Source organism: Mastigoproctus giganteus, chromosome 12 (assembly GCF_048544385.1).
Source record: "Mastigoproctus giganteus isolate SK-2022 chromosome 12, ASM4854438v1, whole genome shotgun sequence".
NCBI classification, from domain to species: Eukaryota; Metazoa; Arthropoda; class Arachnida; order Uropygi; family Thelyphonidae; genus Mastigoproctus; species Mastigoproctus giganteus.
In genome coordinates, this window is record NC_143586.1 from 87,977,546 (window position 1) to 87,995,510 (window position 17,965).

General features: G+C 37.7%; 1 protein-coding gene across 1 annotated transcript in view; it reads right to left on the minus strand.

Moving 5' to 3' along the window:
* hpo (serine/threonine-protein kinase hippo) overlaps positions 1-17,965 on the minus strand; it is a 185,335-nt gene that overhangs the window by 61,526 nt on the left and 105,844 nt on the right. The window contains exon 7 of the mRNA XM_090386778.1: positions 3,470-3,607. Coding sequence (XP_090242904.1) covers positions 3,470-3,607 — 138 coding nt within the window. The remainder of the gene's footprint in view (positions 1-3,469; positions 3,608-17,965) is intronic.

Here is a 17,965-nt window from a genome sequence, read left to right on the forward strand (position 1 = left end):
AGGAATCATTGGCTTGTGGTCTTATAAACAATGCTAGTAGTCTCTCAGTTAAAGTCCATGGTCAGCCATTTCACCATTTTCTGTCTACCAGCTCACACAAGACAGAACAGCCTATGTTCATCGTGACCATTGATGAGTGAGGTATGGGTGCCTGCCACTGTTGCTCTGTCTGCTATCCACCACTCTTGAAACACCTTAACTACAAGACTCCGCAAATGTACCACTGCCTCCAAAATTTGCAATTTCTGTAATACTGCCACCCTTCAACCAGTACCCGACAATCATCCCTTTTACAAAGTCCATCAGATCACATTCCTTGCTTGTGTCAATCAGGTACAGACCACATGCCAAGAACCTGCAGTATCACATTTACTGGTTCTCAATGTGGCAAATATACCACTAGGCAGGAAGCAATAGATGAATGCTAAAACATTGGGGGTGGTCAAAATGTTCTGAATGGACAGTGTCTCCACAGTTCATCATCATCATCATCATCAGCCATTTTCAATCCACTGCAGGATGAAGGCCTCTCCAGCAACTTTCCAGTTCCTTCTGTTTTGAGCACTGGCCATCCATTTACTACTCAAAAACTCATGAATTTCATCTATCCATCTCCGCCTTTGTCTTCCAGGTTTTCTTCTAGCTCCTCTTGGGTACCATTCTGTTATTTTCTTAGTCCATCTGTCATCATGTCTTCGAGCTATGTGTCCTGCCCAAGACCATTTTAGTTCTTTAGTTTTGATAAGAATGTCCTTTACTTGAGTTTGCTGCCTAATCCATGTGTTTCTCTTCTTATCTAACAGTCTGATTCCCAATATAATTCGTTCCATTCTTCGCTGTGTAGTTCTTAGCTTCTCTTCCATTCTTTTGGTGAGTGCCCAAGTTTCACTTCCATAAGTCATGGTGGGGAGTATACATTGATTCATTATTTTACGTTTCAGACAAACTGGGATATTGCTCTTCAGTATGTGACTATATTTCCTGAATGCTATCCATCCAAAATTTATTCTTCTCTTGACTTCCATCCATTTATCATTATTACAGCTAATAACTTGTCCCAGATAAGTATATGACTCCACCTTTTCAATTACTGCTCCTTCTCCACAGTTATTGTTCCTTTTACAGTTAATATCATTATTTACTGTCATTATTTCTTAAATAAATTTACTTTTATATTCTTCCCTGTACTTAGAGCAGGAATAAGGGAGTGCTGATATCTGGACAATATTATATTTCCCCACTCCTAAGTTTGTTTGGGCAAGAGTACGCCCCACCTCCTCTAACACCTGTTCTAAGTTCCTGCCTTAATTCGTGATCTGGTATAATGTTAGGTGTTTTTTAACAGTTGGAATACATTCATAACCTAAATGCTGATGGCATCTTTATTCTTTCTTGGGAAATACCCAAGAGGACAATTTAAACTGAAGGAGGTGCACAATAACTGCACAGAAATTTGTCTTCAGCTGCAGATTAGATTGTTGGAATAAACTTCCACTAGTGATGTGGAAAGAGAAAGTTTATATAAATTTAAAGGAATGAAGGAATTATTAGAAGGGATGGACTTTTTTTTATTATTATTTAATTTTTTTGCTGATGCTATATAAACTTGTTTACTTATATCATTTTGCCAGCACTAATCATATATGAGGAATTCTGAGTAGTTGTTTAAAATAGACAACACGACTAAACTTGCCTTTAGTATTCAGAATCTGCATTTCACAAGGGGTGATGGTGTGTTAAAAATATCATAGTGAAAGTGCTATCAGCAGATCTAGTCGATTAGTAATTACTACATAAAAACCGCGACCAATAATCACCAAGACTTTTAGCAACTTTTGAACAAAGATTGACCTTTCATTAAATATTTTAAAGTTGCACCTATAGGATAGGACAGGAGTTAGCAACCTTTTTTGATTGAAGAGCCATTTTTGATCTAATTAAAAAAAGAGAATCTGAAGAGCTGCACCTCAGCTCAAGCTGGGGGGAGGAGGGGGAAGTTTTTTAAGAAATGGAATAGTGGGAAGGTGTTTTATTAAAAAACATATATTTTTTGAAATATTATTTATTAATACTGAAACAACATAACAAACATCCAGTTAGGTACAAATTAATGTGACTTTTGCCGCTGAACTTCTTGAGCAAATCTCTCAACATCAGGTGAGTATACCGTAATTTTCATCTTTAAACATGCTGAGAGACTTGCATTATTCAGACAGTTTCTTGATTTATTTTTAATATAGTTCATGTTCGAAAATATTTTCCTGCAGAAATACGTCAAACCGAAAACTGAGAAGTCCAAACGCAAATATTTAAAAATTTATATACTTGTCCAGTTAGGTACTCCGTGCATTGAACACAATTTGGTCTTGCTTTTTCAACTCGCCTATCACCATCCATTTATGTAGAATTGCAAGGGTAGCCTTTTGCCTTTCCAAATCCTCAATTTCAGTTTTAAGGCATTTTAGTCTTGCACTCCACATGTGTTTGATTTTTAAGTCCTCTTAACTCCATTTCAAATTGTGCTTCATGTGGGCTAAAAGTTGAAGAGCCGCAGGTTGCCAACCCCTGGGATAGGGTTATCCCACTGGAACAAATGAATGTACTTACAGTCTCAACTATTTTATTCTTAATACCATAGTGTTACAGTTCCATATAAACAATTATTGTGCTAGGCGCCTCCGTAGCCAGGTGGGCAGGAGCAGCAGTGCACAGCACACGCTTCTTGATTAGAGCGGGGTTCGAGCCCATGCCCACCAAATACGGAGGATGCGGGAAGGTCAGAGAATGACCACCGCATATCCCCGGAGCAATATGGCCTTAGTTGTTAATGCTCCTAAAAACCAGATAACAAACAAACAAACAATTATTGTGCTAGCTGGAACAATGGTCTACCCACCCCTAGAAGTTGAAACTGAAAGATCTCTCTGTATATGAGAGGGAGCAAGCAAGCGACAGACTCCACTGTCTCTTCTGCTACATTATGGTCAGCCATTTCACATGGTAATTACATTATCATGTGACAGTGGCCACATGATAATGTAAGCAAAGTAGAAAACCGTGACTAATCTGACCATAAAACTTGGCTTGGACTTAGTTGCTTTTTTGTGCATGGTTTTTAGCAGTTTCTAGTGTGACTGGTTTCTGATTGATTGGTCGCAGGAATTGTGAAATAATGGTGTCTTTCCAAATTGCTAAGACTAAGCAAAAACAGTATATTATGAATAGATTAACATCTATTCATAATATACTGTAAAAATAGATTACCATTAAAAATATGATTGTTAACCTTTCCAGTAGTTATACTATTAATCATTCCAAATATTTTTTCTGATGAATGGATAGTCTACAGAAGATGAAGCAAATCTAGCTTAATATCTGCCATCAAGCACTTCTTTCAAATATCAAAAAATAAGAAATCAGTTTGGCCAACAGAAACTATTTGTTCTTGAGTTTTATTTGGATAAATTACCTGTAAAAGCTCTGAAGCAGTTGATCGCTCTTCTGGATTCTTCACTAGGCACCTTGAAACAAAATCAATAAATTCCGAGGACCATCTATCAGGATCACGGAAGGACGGGGGCGGCTTTGTAGGAATCATAAAAATTGCCTAAATTTTAAAAAAAAATTTTTAAAAATGTATTAATTGAAAATTTGCTAAGATAATTTATTTCTCTGTAATTAAAACAAAGTAATTTCATATTATATTAGCAACATAAATACTAATGTTACACAAGCACAAAAAATCTGCTCAATACAAAGTGATAAACTCAATCTTGGGTAAGAAAGACTGTCTAATATACAGTCAGTCCTCGTATAGCACGATAGTTGTTCCTAGAAACCCTCATGCAATGCAAAATCGTGCAATATAAACAACAGGTCCTATGGGAAAAATAGGGTTAGGTGCCGACTACCCAAGGTTGAACACACATTTGTAACCAAATCATTACCAAACACAATAAATAATGGTAATAAAATACTTGTGTATTTTATTAAGACTATTACGTAATAAAATATTGCTGATGCTTTTGCTTCTATTGTAAGCAAACTTGTTTTTTGTTTGATTTTCTATCGAAACAGATGACAGTTGTTCCATCTCTTCCAATTCTTTGTGTATTAATCTAATGGATTTTAATTACACTTTGAGTTGTTCCTGCTATGAAAGTTGTTTTTATGCATCTTTCTAATTCTCTGCGTTGCCTCATTTAGGCCTGTAGCACGTGCAATATCACACATTCTCTCATTTCACTCAAAGCGTTTCACAATTTCGTATTTTTTCTCTACCGACAGAGGCGGACTGGCCATAAGCCTTACCGGGGAAACTCCGGTGGGCTGAAGGCCGGTGTGATTTTGGCCATAAACGCTAGTATGAGGCCACTACAAATTTTTTCGGATAAGAATTTTTGACCCAGTCCGCCTCTGTTTATCGATATTGCTTTTCTTTTTCTCTCTGAATCTGCAGTGTCTTCACCAGGACGCTTCCTTTTCACACCTTTTAAGTATTTTACTAATTTTTAGGGAATAAAGCACAATTACAAAATGAGGAGGCATGCTTGATACACATAAAGCTGCGCGCGTGTAGCAACTGAATAAACAACACCGTAAAGGCAGAGACACTATTAACACCTCACATTTTACTAAAGCACATTTCTGGGGGTTACCACCATAAAACAATAAAAATAATTTCCAGTTGCGTTTCTGCTAGTGGAATCTGTTATAAACTGGTAGTAAACTCGATCTAATTGCATTTGCGATAATATCGATAGCTGGAATTGTGTGTGTTTTTACGTTATTATGGTTAAATGTGTTTCCCCTTCACTGATATAAAAATATAAATACATTTTCAGAATCTTCTCTTCATTCCTATCGTGTTGCGTTCAGTTGGAGTGATTCCACGTTTGACTGCCATTTCTTGTAAACACAAAGGCGAATCGTGCATAAGCGAATTGTAAATCTTGTACGATCGAATTTGTGTAGTGTAAACACGTGTTATATGAGGACTGACTGTACAGGCACCCCCAGCATAGCACTCTTAACTAGAGCTGTAAAAAAATCCAGAGCACTAAGTGAATCAATCTTAAGCAGAGGACATTTATCCATACAAAATAATGTAAATAATTTTAAGTGGTTATTGGCACGACTAGTGTTTCTGACTGATTTCAAAGCACCATTTCTCTATATAAAAATATTAAATGTAACAGAAACAATTGAATCTTTATTTATATAGATTACACAATAAAGCATAAATACAGTATACTTTCAAGAAAACTTACCTTAAAATTAAGATACACACTATATTTACATTATTTACAATAACAACTTGCGATACTGATAATTTTCGAGGGCAGAGAACAACTCTCAGGGAAGGTATCAAAAAATACAAAGTGCTATAGTTAGCAAACAAGTTAAGAGTGAACCACACTACAGTGGAGGGCAGTTGCATTGAATTATTTTTGATGTGTTAGTGGCATATTAATAGTGCTATATAACAACACATCTGCATCAAATGCTATGAAACCACTGCTTAGTAACATTTGCCCTAACTCTTTCACCTAATGAAAAATACAATTCATTTTCATAAAATGTGCAAAATCAGCTGGCCTCAGTTCAGCATTACTTTAAAATTACGTACTATGTAAAAAAAAAAAAATCAAAATCAAAAAATGACAGATAAAAATACTTTAGTATACAAAATATACACCCCAATGTGAAATTATTTCAATTTATGAGTGGTACTTACAATTTATTTCTCTGATGAATGGCAATGCTATAGAGGTTGAAGTAAAGTTAGTTTAATTTTTACCATCTGTCACTTTTCTTTTTTCAAATAACAGAAATTAATAAAAAATAATTTAGTGGATAGAAACTACTTATAATTTGAGTTTTACCAGAATAAATTATCTGAAAAAGTTCTGAAGTAGTTGATCACTTTTTTCCTTTTTTTTTTTTTGCCTTGTTAAATGAACTGTTCACATATTTCAGTTACACAGACAGCATTATAGTTGATAATGAAGGTCATGAAATTATATCCACAGAGATCATTTGTCTGAAATAAAAGCCCATAACAGTGGGCTTTTATTTCAGACAAATATAACATTAAATATCTAAATATACCATAGTATATTTAGATATTTAATGACTTAAGTGTATGCAAAATGTTTCACAGCAGCTCACATATTGGGGGGGGGGGGGTATCAGTAAGTTAAAAACAAAACTCCATAAATACTACAGCTTGACCAATTAGAAAAGAACTTACACAGTACAACAGTTATCAACGAGGAAATGCCACAGTTGAATTTTAAGAGTGTTCAGCAGAGATTTTAAACATCCTTGTACAGTATTCAAACCAGATAATCTCCACAGAAACTACTTTCCACTATGTGGAAAGTAGCTTCTGTGGAGATTATCTGTGGGCCAAAGGATATCCGGCCAGGTCAAGAAGTGATTATCATGTTAAAGCTATTTAAAATTGGGTTACAAAATTTTCACAAGGCTGTTTGAAACTTCAGGACAATTCCAGGTCATGACATCTGGTTGAACTACAAGTGATGTAACTGTAGGCCTAATGAAATCAATGACCTAAGCTGATAAACGGGTAAGGATTAATGACATAGTTGATGCTATGGGATATCTCCACAGTTTAATCTAGAGCAGGGGTTCTTAATCTTCTTATTTCCATGGACCCCTTTGCCAGTCAGGTGAATGCCACGGACCCCTTCTCAGAATAATGTTTTTAAATGCATAAAATAAAATTACAAAACAACCAGTTTAATGAAATAGTTACCAAAATTTAAAAAAAACATTATACAGTAATATATGTGTTTCTTAACACATTGAATAATAATACAATACATTTAAAATATAGGAAAGTTGAAGTTAAATTTTATTTTTTAAGGACATATCATTGTGAAGACTTGTTGTTTATCTTGAATAAGAACATTAAACTGTGGTGTGGCATTTGACAAGGCAACACGCATGTCATGTTGGACATCTAATCGATTTTGATTTTTTGTTTTCATCGTTACAAGTGCTGAAAATCCCGATTCGCACAGATATATTGTTGCAAATGGTATCAAAGCTTCCATAGCTCGCTTTACAAGACGAGGATAGGCTTCTCTCGGGGAACACCAGAATTCTCCAAGGCTTTTTGAGATAAGCTCCAATCGTAGTAAGTTTTTTGACCTAAGATCAATGAGTTCATCTTTGGTTAAGTCAACATCTTCGATACAGTTCATATCAGAAAGAAAAGGATTTTGGATCCATGGTTCAATTTTCATGCCATCAAGATAGAAATAACTTTTAAAAGAGTTCTGTAATGTTTCCAAGTGTTCGCAGATATCTCTTTTCAAAAAAATTGAGAGAGAAGTTTGCATTTCAACTACATCTTGGTAAAGCACTTCCCGCAACTGTGGAAAGTTTGCAAGAATGTCGGTCTCTACTCTCTTCTTCCATATTGGTAACTTAGCCAAGAAAGCTTGTAATATTTCAGTTGCATCCATAATGGTGACTTCATGACCTTGAATGGAAAGATTTATCTCATTCATATGGTGAAAAACATCGGCCAGGTAAGCCAACCCATGGATAAAAATCCTTCCTTTCAAAATGTTCCAAGAGTGGGGTTTCTCTTTCTTCCAGAAAATGTGAAACTTCTGCCCTTAGTTCGAACAAGTGCTTCAAGACTTGTCCTCTTGAAAGCCTGTGCACTTCTGTGTGGTAGAGAAGCACTTCATATTCTGCTCCCATTTCTTGACAAAATCTTTTAAAAATACGATGATTCAGAGAACTTCTTTTGATAAAGTTGATAACTTTTATGGCTGTTGACAATACTTCTTTCAGGGTTGTTGGAAGAGTCTTTGTTGCCAGTGCATGTCTGTGTAAAAATCAATGAGTGACTACGACTTGAGGAGCTTCTTTTTTCACTAATGTAGCAAAACTGGATGTATTACCAAGCATCGCAGGAGCTCCATCAGTGCAAAGAGAATGAAGTTTTCCTTTCCATTCAAAGTTTCGTTTGTAAAAAAAAACTTTTTGCCATTCGAAAATATCGACAGCCTTTGTAGTTTTCGAAAGAGACTCACAAAATAAGAATTCTTCTTTGATGGTGTCAGCATGCACATAGTGAACAAAAACAAGGAGATGGCTACATTGAGAAATGTCTGTAGTTTCATCCAATTGCATACTGAAGGGGAATGGCGAGGCTGCCATTTCCTCGATGACCTGCTTCAAAATATTAAAAGACATATCAACTATACTAGAATGTATTACATCATTTGACAAGGGAACGGCTTCCAGTTTTTTTTCTCTGTTCCAGTCCACAGACCAGTTAGACCATTTCCAGTGCACATGGCTTTACTAAAGACTCTCCAATAGTGTGGGGCTTCTTTTGCTTGGCAATCCGATAAACAACTTTATAGGATGCTTCAAGAAAAGGTTTTCGTGAAATGACAAATCCAAGTTTTGGAAGTGTCCCTGCTTTTTCAAATTGAGATTTTTTTCGCACGAAAAAAAAACAGCATCTTTAGATGCATTTTCAGCATGGACAGACTTGAGATGGTCTTTCAGTTTTGCTGGCTTCACACTTCCGTTCGCAAGAATTTTTCTGCACAAAAAACACTGGGGTATTTGAGTCCCGTCAAGTTCATTAATGCAAGTGAAACCAAATAATACACAGTTTTCGTCATACTTCCTTTTCTTCGACATTCAACTTAAATTTGGTCTGTAACAAATGTTAAATAATTAATGTGAAAATAATTAATGCAACATTAGCAACTAAGAAAGAGATATACGAAGACTGTATGCATCGATAGACACACGGTGGGCGTGCATACACGCCTGTAGCACTGCAGGGGCCTCCACCGTTGGACCGGTATACATGCACATAGCAGCAAAAAAGGTTAAATTACACACTTCAACTGTTATCTAAACCGTAGGATGTGTTTGAACATACCTGGTTTACACTCGTAGCCAGCGTGTCTATTTATGTTAAAAGTGGCCTACTAGGCGCTGATTTGGCGGATAGTTTGCCAACTACGTCGCACGATAGTCTGTCCACAGCAGGACTGCAATCAAGTGCGATCTAGCGGCAGGTCTAATAACTGCTGTAATTTCAAAGTAACGATGAGCGTAAGCAATTTTTTGAGATATGTAATAACTATAATATGATATGAAAATATCTGTTATTTCTATTGGTGACTACAGATACAGCTAATACAATTGTAATTTATTACATACATTCATAAGTGAAGGAAATTAATGAGTTGATTTTTTTCCCATCCAAGCTCACGGATCCCCTGAAACCCCTGGTTAAGAAACCCTGATCTAGAGTATAATGCAATTATTTCAAAAAAGAGTGCAAGCAATGAATTCCCAGATAACTGAATCTGAACAGAAAATACAAGATGCGAGATTTCTGCTGAAATGCACTGTTGTTGTGACATGATGCACTGGATTGTGAATATGCCACTCTCAACTCTGATACACATATGCATTAATGCAATGGAAGCATTCCATTTCCAATGCATTGTTACTGCAAGAAAGAAGTTTAACATACTATGCCATCAACAGAGAAAGTAAGAGTCACTGTTTTCTGAGAATATTAGTTTTCATTTTAAAAAGCCAGGAAATACTGAGAATTCTGCATCATATTTCACCATTTTGAAAGAGCTCAGACTCAATCTGTTAAAAAGGCTATTGAGATGTGGAGTTCTGCTTTTGAAAAACAATGCAAGACTGCATACGGTGCATGCAACTGAAGAACGTTGATTTGGAGTGGGAACATTTTAATCATCCTTCCTAAAGCCTCTACCAAGCTCCCAGAAACTTCCACATTCTCAATCTGATTTAGATGGTGCTATTGCCACTTCAACCAGAGATAATGCTGAACTGCTAGCATCATACTTTTCTTCTAACTCATATATTTATGATCTTGGTAAACCACCTCCTACCATTCCCAGTACACTCCATTCAATGCCTCCTATGGTCTTCCATCAAAAGGATGTCAGCAGGATTTTGAACAATATTGATACTAAGAAAGCTACAGGTCCTGATGGTATTTCTCCACTTGTTCTCAAAACCTGTGCTCCTGAGCTTACTCCTGTTCTGTGTCACCTTTTTTCTCTTTCTTATTCCAAAGCTGTTTTCCCTTCTGCTTGGAAATTTGCTCATATCCAGCCATTTCCTAAAAAGGGTGAAAAAATTTCTCCATCCAATTATTGTCCCATTGAGCTTACTTCTACTCTTTCTATAATAATGGAGAAATCAATTAACCGCCAACTTGTAAACTATCTAGAAACCTTCCATCCAGTCAATATGGATTCCATCAACGCCAGTATTGATTCCATCAGTCAATCCACTGGTGATATTCTGGCTTATGTTATCTATCTATGGACAAATTCAAAGGAAAAGTTGCTCTTGACATTTCAAAGGCTTTTGATCATGTTTGGCATAAAGGTCTTCCAAATAAGAGTCTTATGGTTTGCCAACTGTTTTTTGTAATTGGGTATCCAGTTTACTCTCTGACCACTCTCTGCTGGTAATGGTAGATGGCTCTCTGTCTTCTAAATTCTCCAAGGTTTGGTTCTTTCTCCCACTCTTTCCCTCTTGTATATTAATGGCCTTATTACACTGACTGAAAATCCTCTCCACAGCTTTACTGATGTTTGTACATTGAATTCTACCTTCCAGTTTGAGAAACCTTTCCGTCCACAAACAGCTTCAACATCTAGAATATCCACTAACAATTCCTTAATGCTGATCTCCAAGTAACTCTTCAGTGGAGCAAAGATAACTTAGTTGATTTCAATCCTTCTAAAACTCAGTCCTGTCTTATATCTCACAAAAAGTATTCTTCTGCTCCTATGTTTATCTCCAACGATACTCTAATTTCTATGCAAGTTCATATATCTCTATTGGGATTACCCTGACTTCTAATTAATCACTCTTGGCATAAGCACATTACAAATATTGCTTTCTCTACACACAAAAAACTGGGCTCTCTCTCTCTCTCAGCATGACTTTTCTACCAAAAAGCTGTTCATTCTGTACAAATTGTAAATCTGCCCTACCATGGAATACTGTTCGCACATCTGGGGTTGTGTCACCAAAACCTCTCTTCTATATTGAACAACTAGTCTGCTGACGAGGCTACTAGTGACGGTCGTGTTCAAAGCCGCTAAGTGGATTTTTCTTATTTATTGATTCGAAATTATTGTTTTTCTAAAACTTTTGATTTAAATTTAGTAGTATAAAATTATTTTGTGATTTTTTGATTAATTTGGTGTATTTATTCTTTACTCGGCCTTGTAAAAGTATCGGTAAGGGTTTCCACGTGTTCGTAACTACCGTCACCGTTAGTAACTTTCCCGCCATTGTGATACCGTACTAGATATACCGTAGGTTATATACCGTACTAGATAGCGTTAGTTGAACTTCGTTAGCAGTTAAATTGTATGTTTAAATAAATACATATAACGACTTAGATTACAAACGTAATATAATTAATAACATAACATAATTAATTAATAAATTAATAGAATTATGACTCAGACCAGAGCAGCAAAGCAAAAGGCTCAAGCTAATGGAAGTGCTGTGGCTCAGAGCAGAACTGAGGGGGGCAGTTGTCCTCTGACTCACAGCCTTATAAAATGCACTGTTTGCTTGATGTTTGCAGAGCAATCGGGTACGGGACATGATACTGCCAAGGGGGATGTCTTTGTGTGTGCGCGATGCAAGGAGTGTATCGATATCAGGCAACAACTCGGCGTTCTTGTGGGCCTATATGAGAGCTTGAAGGACAGGGTGGATGCCCTCGAAGAAACTAAATTGAGGGGCCCATCAAGCTCTCAGCTGCCCACATCAACGCCAGAGCTTGCACTTGGGCATCGCGTGACACAGAGACAACCCCTAAGGCAGAATGCGCTGGTCCCGAAGGAACTAGTAGTTGTTGCTGACTCTATTGTCAGGGAAACGGGGAACATGCTTTGTAAAAAAGATAGGTGGAACAGGACCAGGGTATGTCTGCCAGGGGCAAAGGTTGATGACGTTGTAGAGCGAATATCATCTTTTAAGGGCACAAAAGGTGATATAGTTGTACACGTTGGCACTAATAATATTAAGAGTAGGAGACCGGCAGAATTACTTAACAAGTACAGGTCACTGTTGAACAAAAGCCGAGAATTAGGGTTGAATTTGAAAGTGTCTGCAATTCTGCCCAGACACGATAGGAGGGAGTATATGATGAGAGCCTTGTCGATCAATTCGGCCCTGGAAAGATTGTGCAAGGCTCAAGGGGTAGAATTTTTTTCAGCCTGGACTGTACTTGTTAACAGGAGAGATTGCTTCTACAGGGATGGGATACACTTAAATAGAAAGGGGGCAAGAATATTTGCTGATGCTATCGAGGCAGTGTTAGGTGGGTCGGAAAACTGCTAGCTTAGGGGGAGACAAAGACCAATAGATTGACAGTAGCCACTGGCAGAGGTGAAAGAGATTCTTGCACTGCTTCTATTAGAATGAGCAGAAGCCTGAAAAACAAGATGCATGGTATTTCAGAGACTGCTGGGAGCCATTGCAGTACAAGTAAACACATGGGTTGTGTTAGGGTAGCTAAGAATAGAAACAGGTGCAGGTATAATTGCGTGTACACCAATGCTAGGAGTTTAGTAAATAAATTTGATGAATTTGAGGTATTGCTCAAAACATCAAAGGCAGATATAGTTGGGATATCAGAGACATGGTGTCACACAGATATAAGGGATGCAGAACTGCAATTTGGGGAGTACAACGTCTACAGAAAGGATAGACAGGATAGGAAGGGAGGAGGGGTTATGTTATTAGTTAAGAAACACATAAAAACCAAGGAAGTGAAGCCAGTCGACATCGCTGGACAGTGCAGTGTGGAGTCAGTTTGGTGTGACATAAACATTGGGAGATCAAAATTGAGAGTAGGAGTGTGCTATAGGCCTAATGACTCTGATGAGTATAATAAGGAACTGTACAGGGAAATAGAGTGGGCCAGTAAATCAGAGTGTCTTATAATGGGAGATTTTAATTTCCCAGATATTGACTGGAATTTGGGGGCTGGTTACTCACACACTAGCAGGACTTTTGTGGATTTATTGGATGATTGTTTTCTACATCAGCATGTTCGGGAGGCAACTAGAGGGAGTAATACTCTTGATTTGATTATCAGCAGTGATTCTTCATGCATTAAGAATCTGCAGATAAATGAACCACTAGGTGGCAGTGATCACAGTGTGCTGAAGTGGGATTTACTCAAAGAGGTAACTACCATTAGGGGTAAAGGGAAGGGTTATTGCTTCCGTAAAGGCGACTACGATGGACTGAGACAGTATTTAAATTCTATACAGTGGGACCAACTGATGATGTTACCAACAGCAAATTCAAAATGGGAAGCATTCAAAGAACTTATCTTGGAAGCTACTAGGCTTTACATACCAACTAAGAAATATTGTCCAAGGTTTAGGCCAAAATGGATGTCAGATGAACTAATGAGGCATATGGCAGAGAAGAAAAATGCATGGGATACATACAAATTAACACATGACACAGAAGCCTATGATAGATACAAATTGATATGCAACCATGTTACAAAGGAGGTTAGGCAGGCGAAGGCAGATTACGAGAAATCCTTGGCAAGGGATGCAAAGAAAAACAGCAAAGAGTTCTTTACTTATGTAAACTCTAGAAGGAAGGGGATGAATCAGATTGGTCCACTTGATATTGATGGGTCAAGTGTTGATGATCCTGCTCAGGTAGCTAACAAACTAAATGAATATTTTGCATCGACATTCACACATGAGGAGTTATTCAGCGAGGGGAATGCCAGAGGTGTATTCAACTCTAGCAGTAAGCTACAGAATCTTGAAATAACTGGGAGTAAAGTGGAGGAGAAACTGTTGAAGATAAACACAAGAAAGGCACCCGGGGTGGATGGGATCTATCCAGTTATATTAAAGGAGGCAGCAAAGGAAGTAAGCAAACCCTTAGCCATAATTATGAGAGCTTCCTTGGACTCAGGGGAGGTACCCATAGACTGGAAATGTGCAAATGTGACTCCAATTCACAAAGGAGGATCAAAGGCTGACACAAGTAATTATAGACCTGTGAGCTTAACTTCTGTTCCAGGAAAATTAATAGAGGCACTGGTTAAAGAAGCACTGCAGGATCATTTAGACAAGACTTCAGTTATAGCTCAGACACAGCATGGTTTTGTTAAGGGGAAGTCTTGCCTGACCAACTTGATTGGATACTATGATGCAGTCACAAAAGAACTGGATGCAGGGAATAACTTTGATATTATATACTTGGATCTTAGAAAGGCTTTTGATACTGTTGCACATGGAAGACTGCTACACAAATTGGAGCAGTGTGACATTGGAGGCAAATTGCTGTTATGGATAAAGGGGTGGTTGAGGGAGAGAAGACAGAGAGTGGTAATCAATGGACACTGCTCATCGTGGACTGATGTTATTAGTGGAGTCCCTCAGGGCTCAGTGTTGGGTCCATTATTGTTTTCTGTATTTATAAATGATATTGATGATGGTATATCGGGCTTAATGTCCAAGTTTGCAGACGATACAAAGGTTGGCAGGGTTGTCAAGGACACTACTGACACTATGCTGCTGCAACAGGATCTGGAAAGGTTGAGCAGATGGGCTGAGAGGTGGCAAATGAAGTTTAACATTGATAAATGTAAAGTACTACACATGGGAAACAGCAACCCCAGAGCAACGTATCAACTCTGTGGTACTACACTGACAGTGGTAGAGAATGAAAGGGACTTGGGGGTGGTTGTGCAGGCAGATATGAAGTTCTCTGAGCAGTGCAGACGGGCTGCAAGAGTAGCTCATGGAGTATTGTCAATGATATACAGGAATTTTTCCAGCAGGGATAAGGAGGTGATTATTCCATTGTATAAGGCGATGGTCAGGCCACACCTAGAGTACTGTATACAGGTCTGGAGGCCTCATTTCAAGAAGAATGTAGAGCTGCTGGAACGAGTACAGAGAAGGGCAACAAGATTAGTGAATGGAACAAAGGGGTGCTCTTACGAAGAAAGGCTTAAGTTTTGCAAATTACAGTGTCTGGAGACTAGGCACCAGCGAGGTGATCTGATAGAGGTGTATAAAGCCTTGAATGGTTTAAGCATGCTCAATGCTGATGGGATTCTTCCTCTAGCTCAGAAAAATCACCTGAGAGGGCATAAATTCAGATTGAGGAAAGACAGATGTAGGATAGACGTGCGGAAATTTGCCTTTAGCCAGCGGGTGGTTGGTTGGTGGAACAGACTTCCATCCCTTGTGGTGGAGGTTGATAGCCTAAATAAGTTTAAGGCTCAGCTGGACAGGTATTTTGAACGAACAGAGGGGTGAAGTGGAAGTGGGTTTTTTTTTTTTTTTTTTGGCTGATGCTGCATAAGCTTGCTTTCTTGCATCAAATGCCTCTACTAATGCTAATGCTAATGCTAATATTCCATTCAAAAAAGGGCAGTTAGGTTAATTAATGACTTATCTCTAGCAAAGTCTCTTCGCTCTCTGTCTCATAGATGTTCTATTTCTATTGCATGCCTTTCTATAGATATTTCCATGGGCACTATTCTTCTAAATTGTCTTCTATAATTCCTGCTCTCAATTCCAAACCAATCAGAACACATGCCACAACCAGTCAACATCCTTTTACTGTCCAACTTCAAACTCACAGACCAACTTTTCTTCTTTCTCATTTATTCATTCAACTTCCTTTTTCTGGAAGAACCTCCCTTCAAACATATTTCCTGAAAATTACAATCTTCAGAAATTCAAATCTAATGTGGTTGTTATTTGGTTTTTAGGAGCATTGGCAACTAAGGCCATATTGCTCTGGGGATATGTGGTGGTCATTCCCTGACTTTTCCGCATCCTCCATATTTGGTGGTCATGGGCTCAAACCTCGGTCTAATCAAGAAGTGTGTGTGCTATGCACTGCTGCTCCTGCCCACCTGGCTACGGAGGCACCTCAAATCTAATGCCGACAAGTATCTTCTTTCATCTTATCATCCTTCAACCCATGCACAGTACTAAGTACAGCAGGCCCTCGTTATAACGCAGTTTGCTTTATGCTCATTCGCTATGATGCTGTTCTTATATTATTACAACTCTTTTACCAGCATACAGATTTAATTTTTGGCATGTTTAACGAAAACGTTTCATCTGATGTAGTCGATAGCTTGAAAATGAATAGTAAAGTTTCCCACGCCAACTTGCAAAATTTTCCCACCCTCGGTGAAATTTTCTCCCATGCTAATTTAATTGCAGTACAGTGACTTGTTACATAGTTCCAAGATCAACATTTTAAAAAATTATCAAGTATATTGCTTGTAATATTTGCGTTATATGCATTTATCCGAAATCTAGTCATCACTTGGTACAGTGTTAGACATCATCCGTAACAGACAGTTTACTTGAACAGTGTATCATAATTAATGCAATACAGTTACATTTTCGAAGATTAATAATGGCAGATAAGAATTAAAAATATTGTATCCACTTTTCTGTCATCAGCATTAAGTTTGCATAGAGGGTTGTCTTCCATACATAATTTAACAGTTTCCATCAGTTTAACAGTCCTTCAAAATCTTTGTTTAGATCAGATTGTAGATCTGCAGACATCACATTTGGCCATAATTTTTGCCCAAGCTCTTGAAACAGTTACAGGCTTGATTGCATTCCATGCAGTTGTGAGTGAAAACGTTGCATCTTTGATTGTAAAACTCTGTTGAAATTCTGAAGGGTTGACATTCTTATGCATCATTTTCATCTTAAAATCTTTTTTATAGTGACATTTAAAGCTCCTAATGACTCCTTGATCCATGGGTTGAATTAATGGTGTTATGTTTGGTGGCAAGTAATATTCAAAAATATTCCTGCAATCAGACTAATTTTGATTCATGCAGGTGGGCCCTACAGTTGTCGAGAAGTAGCAGGCTTCCCAATTTTCTCAAGTTCAGACGAACTGAAGGAACAAAATCATGAAGAAACCAATCGCAAAATATATCTTTGTCCATATAAGCATTCTTTTGGGTTTTATAGATCACAGGTAAGTGCACAATTCCTTTAAAGGCCCATGGGTGCTGAAATTTGTCAATCACCAAAAGCCTAATTTTATGCTGACCTGAAGCATTAGCACACATAAGAATGGTTACTCTTTCCTTATTATGCTTAAAACCTGTTGCATTTCGTTCTTGGTTTCCAGCCAAAGTTTTTGTGGGCAAACACTTCCAGTAAACAGCTGTTTCATCAGCATTATAAATTTGATCGGCTGTAAGGTCATAGTCAGATACAATTTTTTCAAATGTTGCACTATATTCTGTCTTTCTCCACCAATATCTAACTGTCTAATACCATGACGATCTTGAAATTCCTAAGCCATCCATCACTAAATGTGCACTCTGATTCAATGTTCATTTGCTCCTTAAAAGATCTTGCTTTGGCAATAAGAATCGGCCCAGAAATTGCCATACCTTCCGATCATTTTAACAAAAACCATTCGTACAACACTTTATCGAGATTCTCAAATTTTGGTCGATGTAAACTTTTTCTCTCAGCAATTTTATTGTAAGGCTCAGACAAGACTGTGAATTCTAGAATTTTATTCTTTGCCCTTTTTATATCATAAATTGTAGGCTTTCCGATGTTGTATGTTTCCATTAGAACAGCATTGCTCACACTACTTTCTAGTTTCTTAATTATTTCAAGTTTGTCACTCAATTTCAATGTGTTCTTCTTTCTCTTCACACCATGAAGTTTATCTATTTTAGGAGCCATTATTATGGGCTTGTAAATATGTATGCTACATATGGTAAATGGAAAAAGTAGGACAAAAATTATAGCCTTGCCACGGCTTGATTGCTCATTTCAAAATGGCGACTGCGAACTCGCTTGTTTTCACTGGGCACCTGTGGCGCTCACAC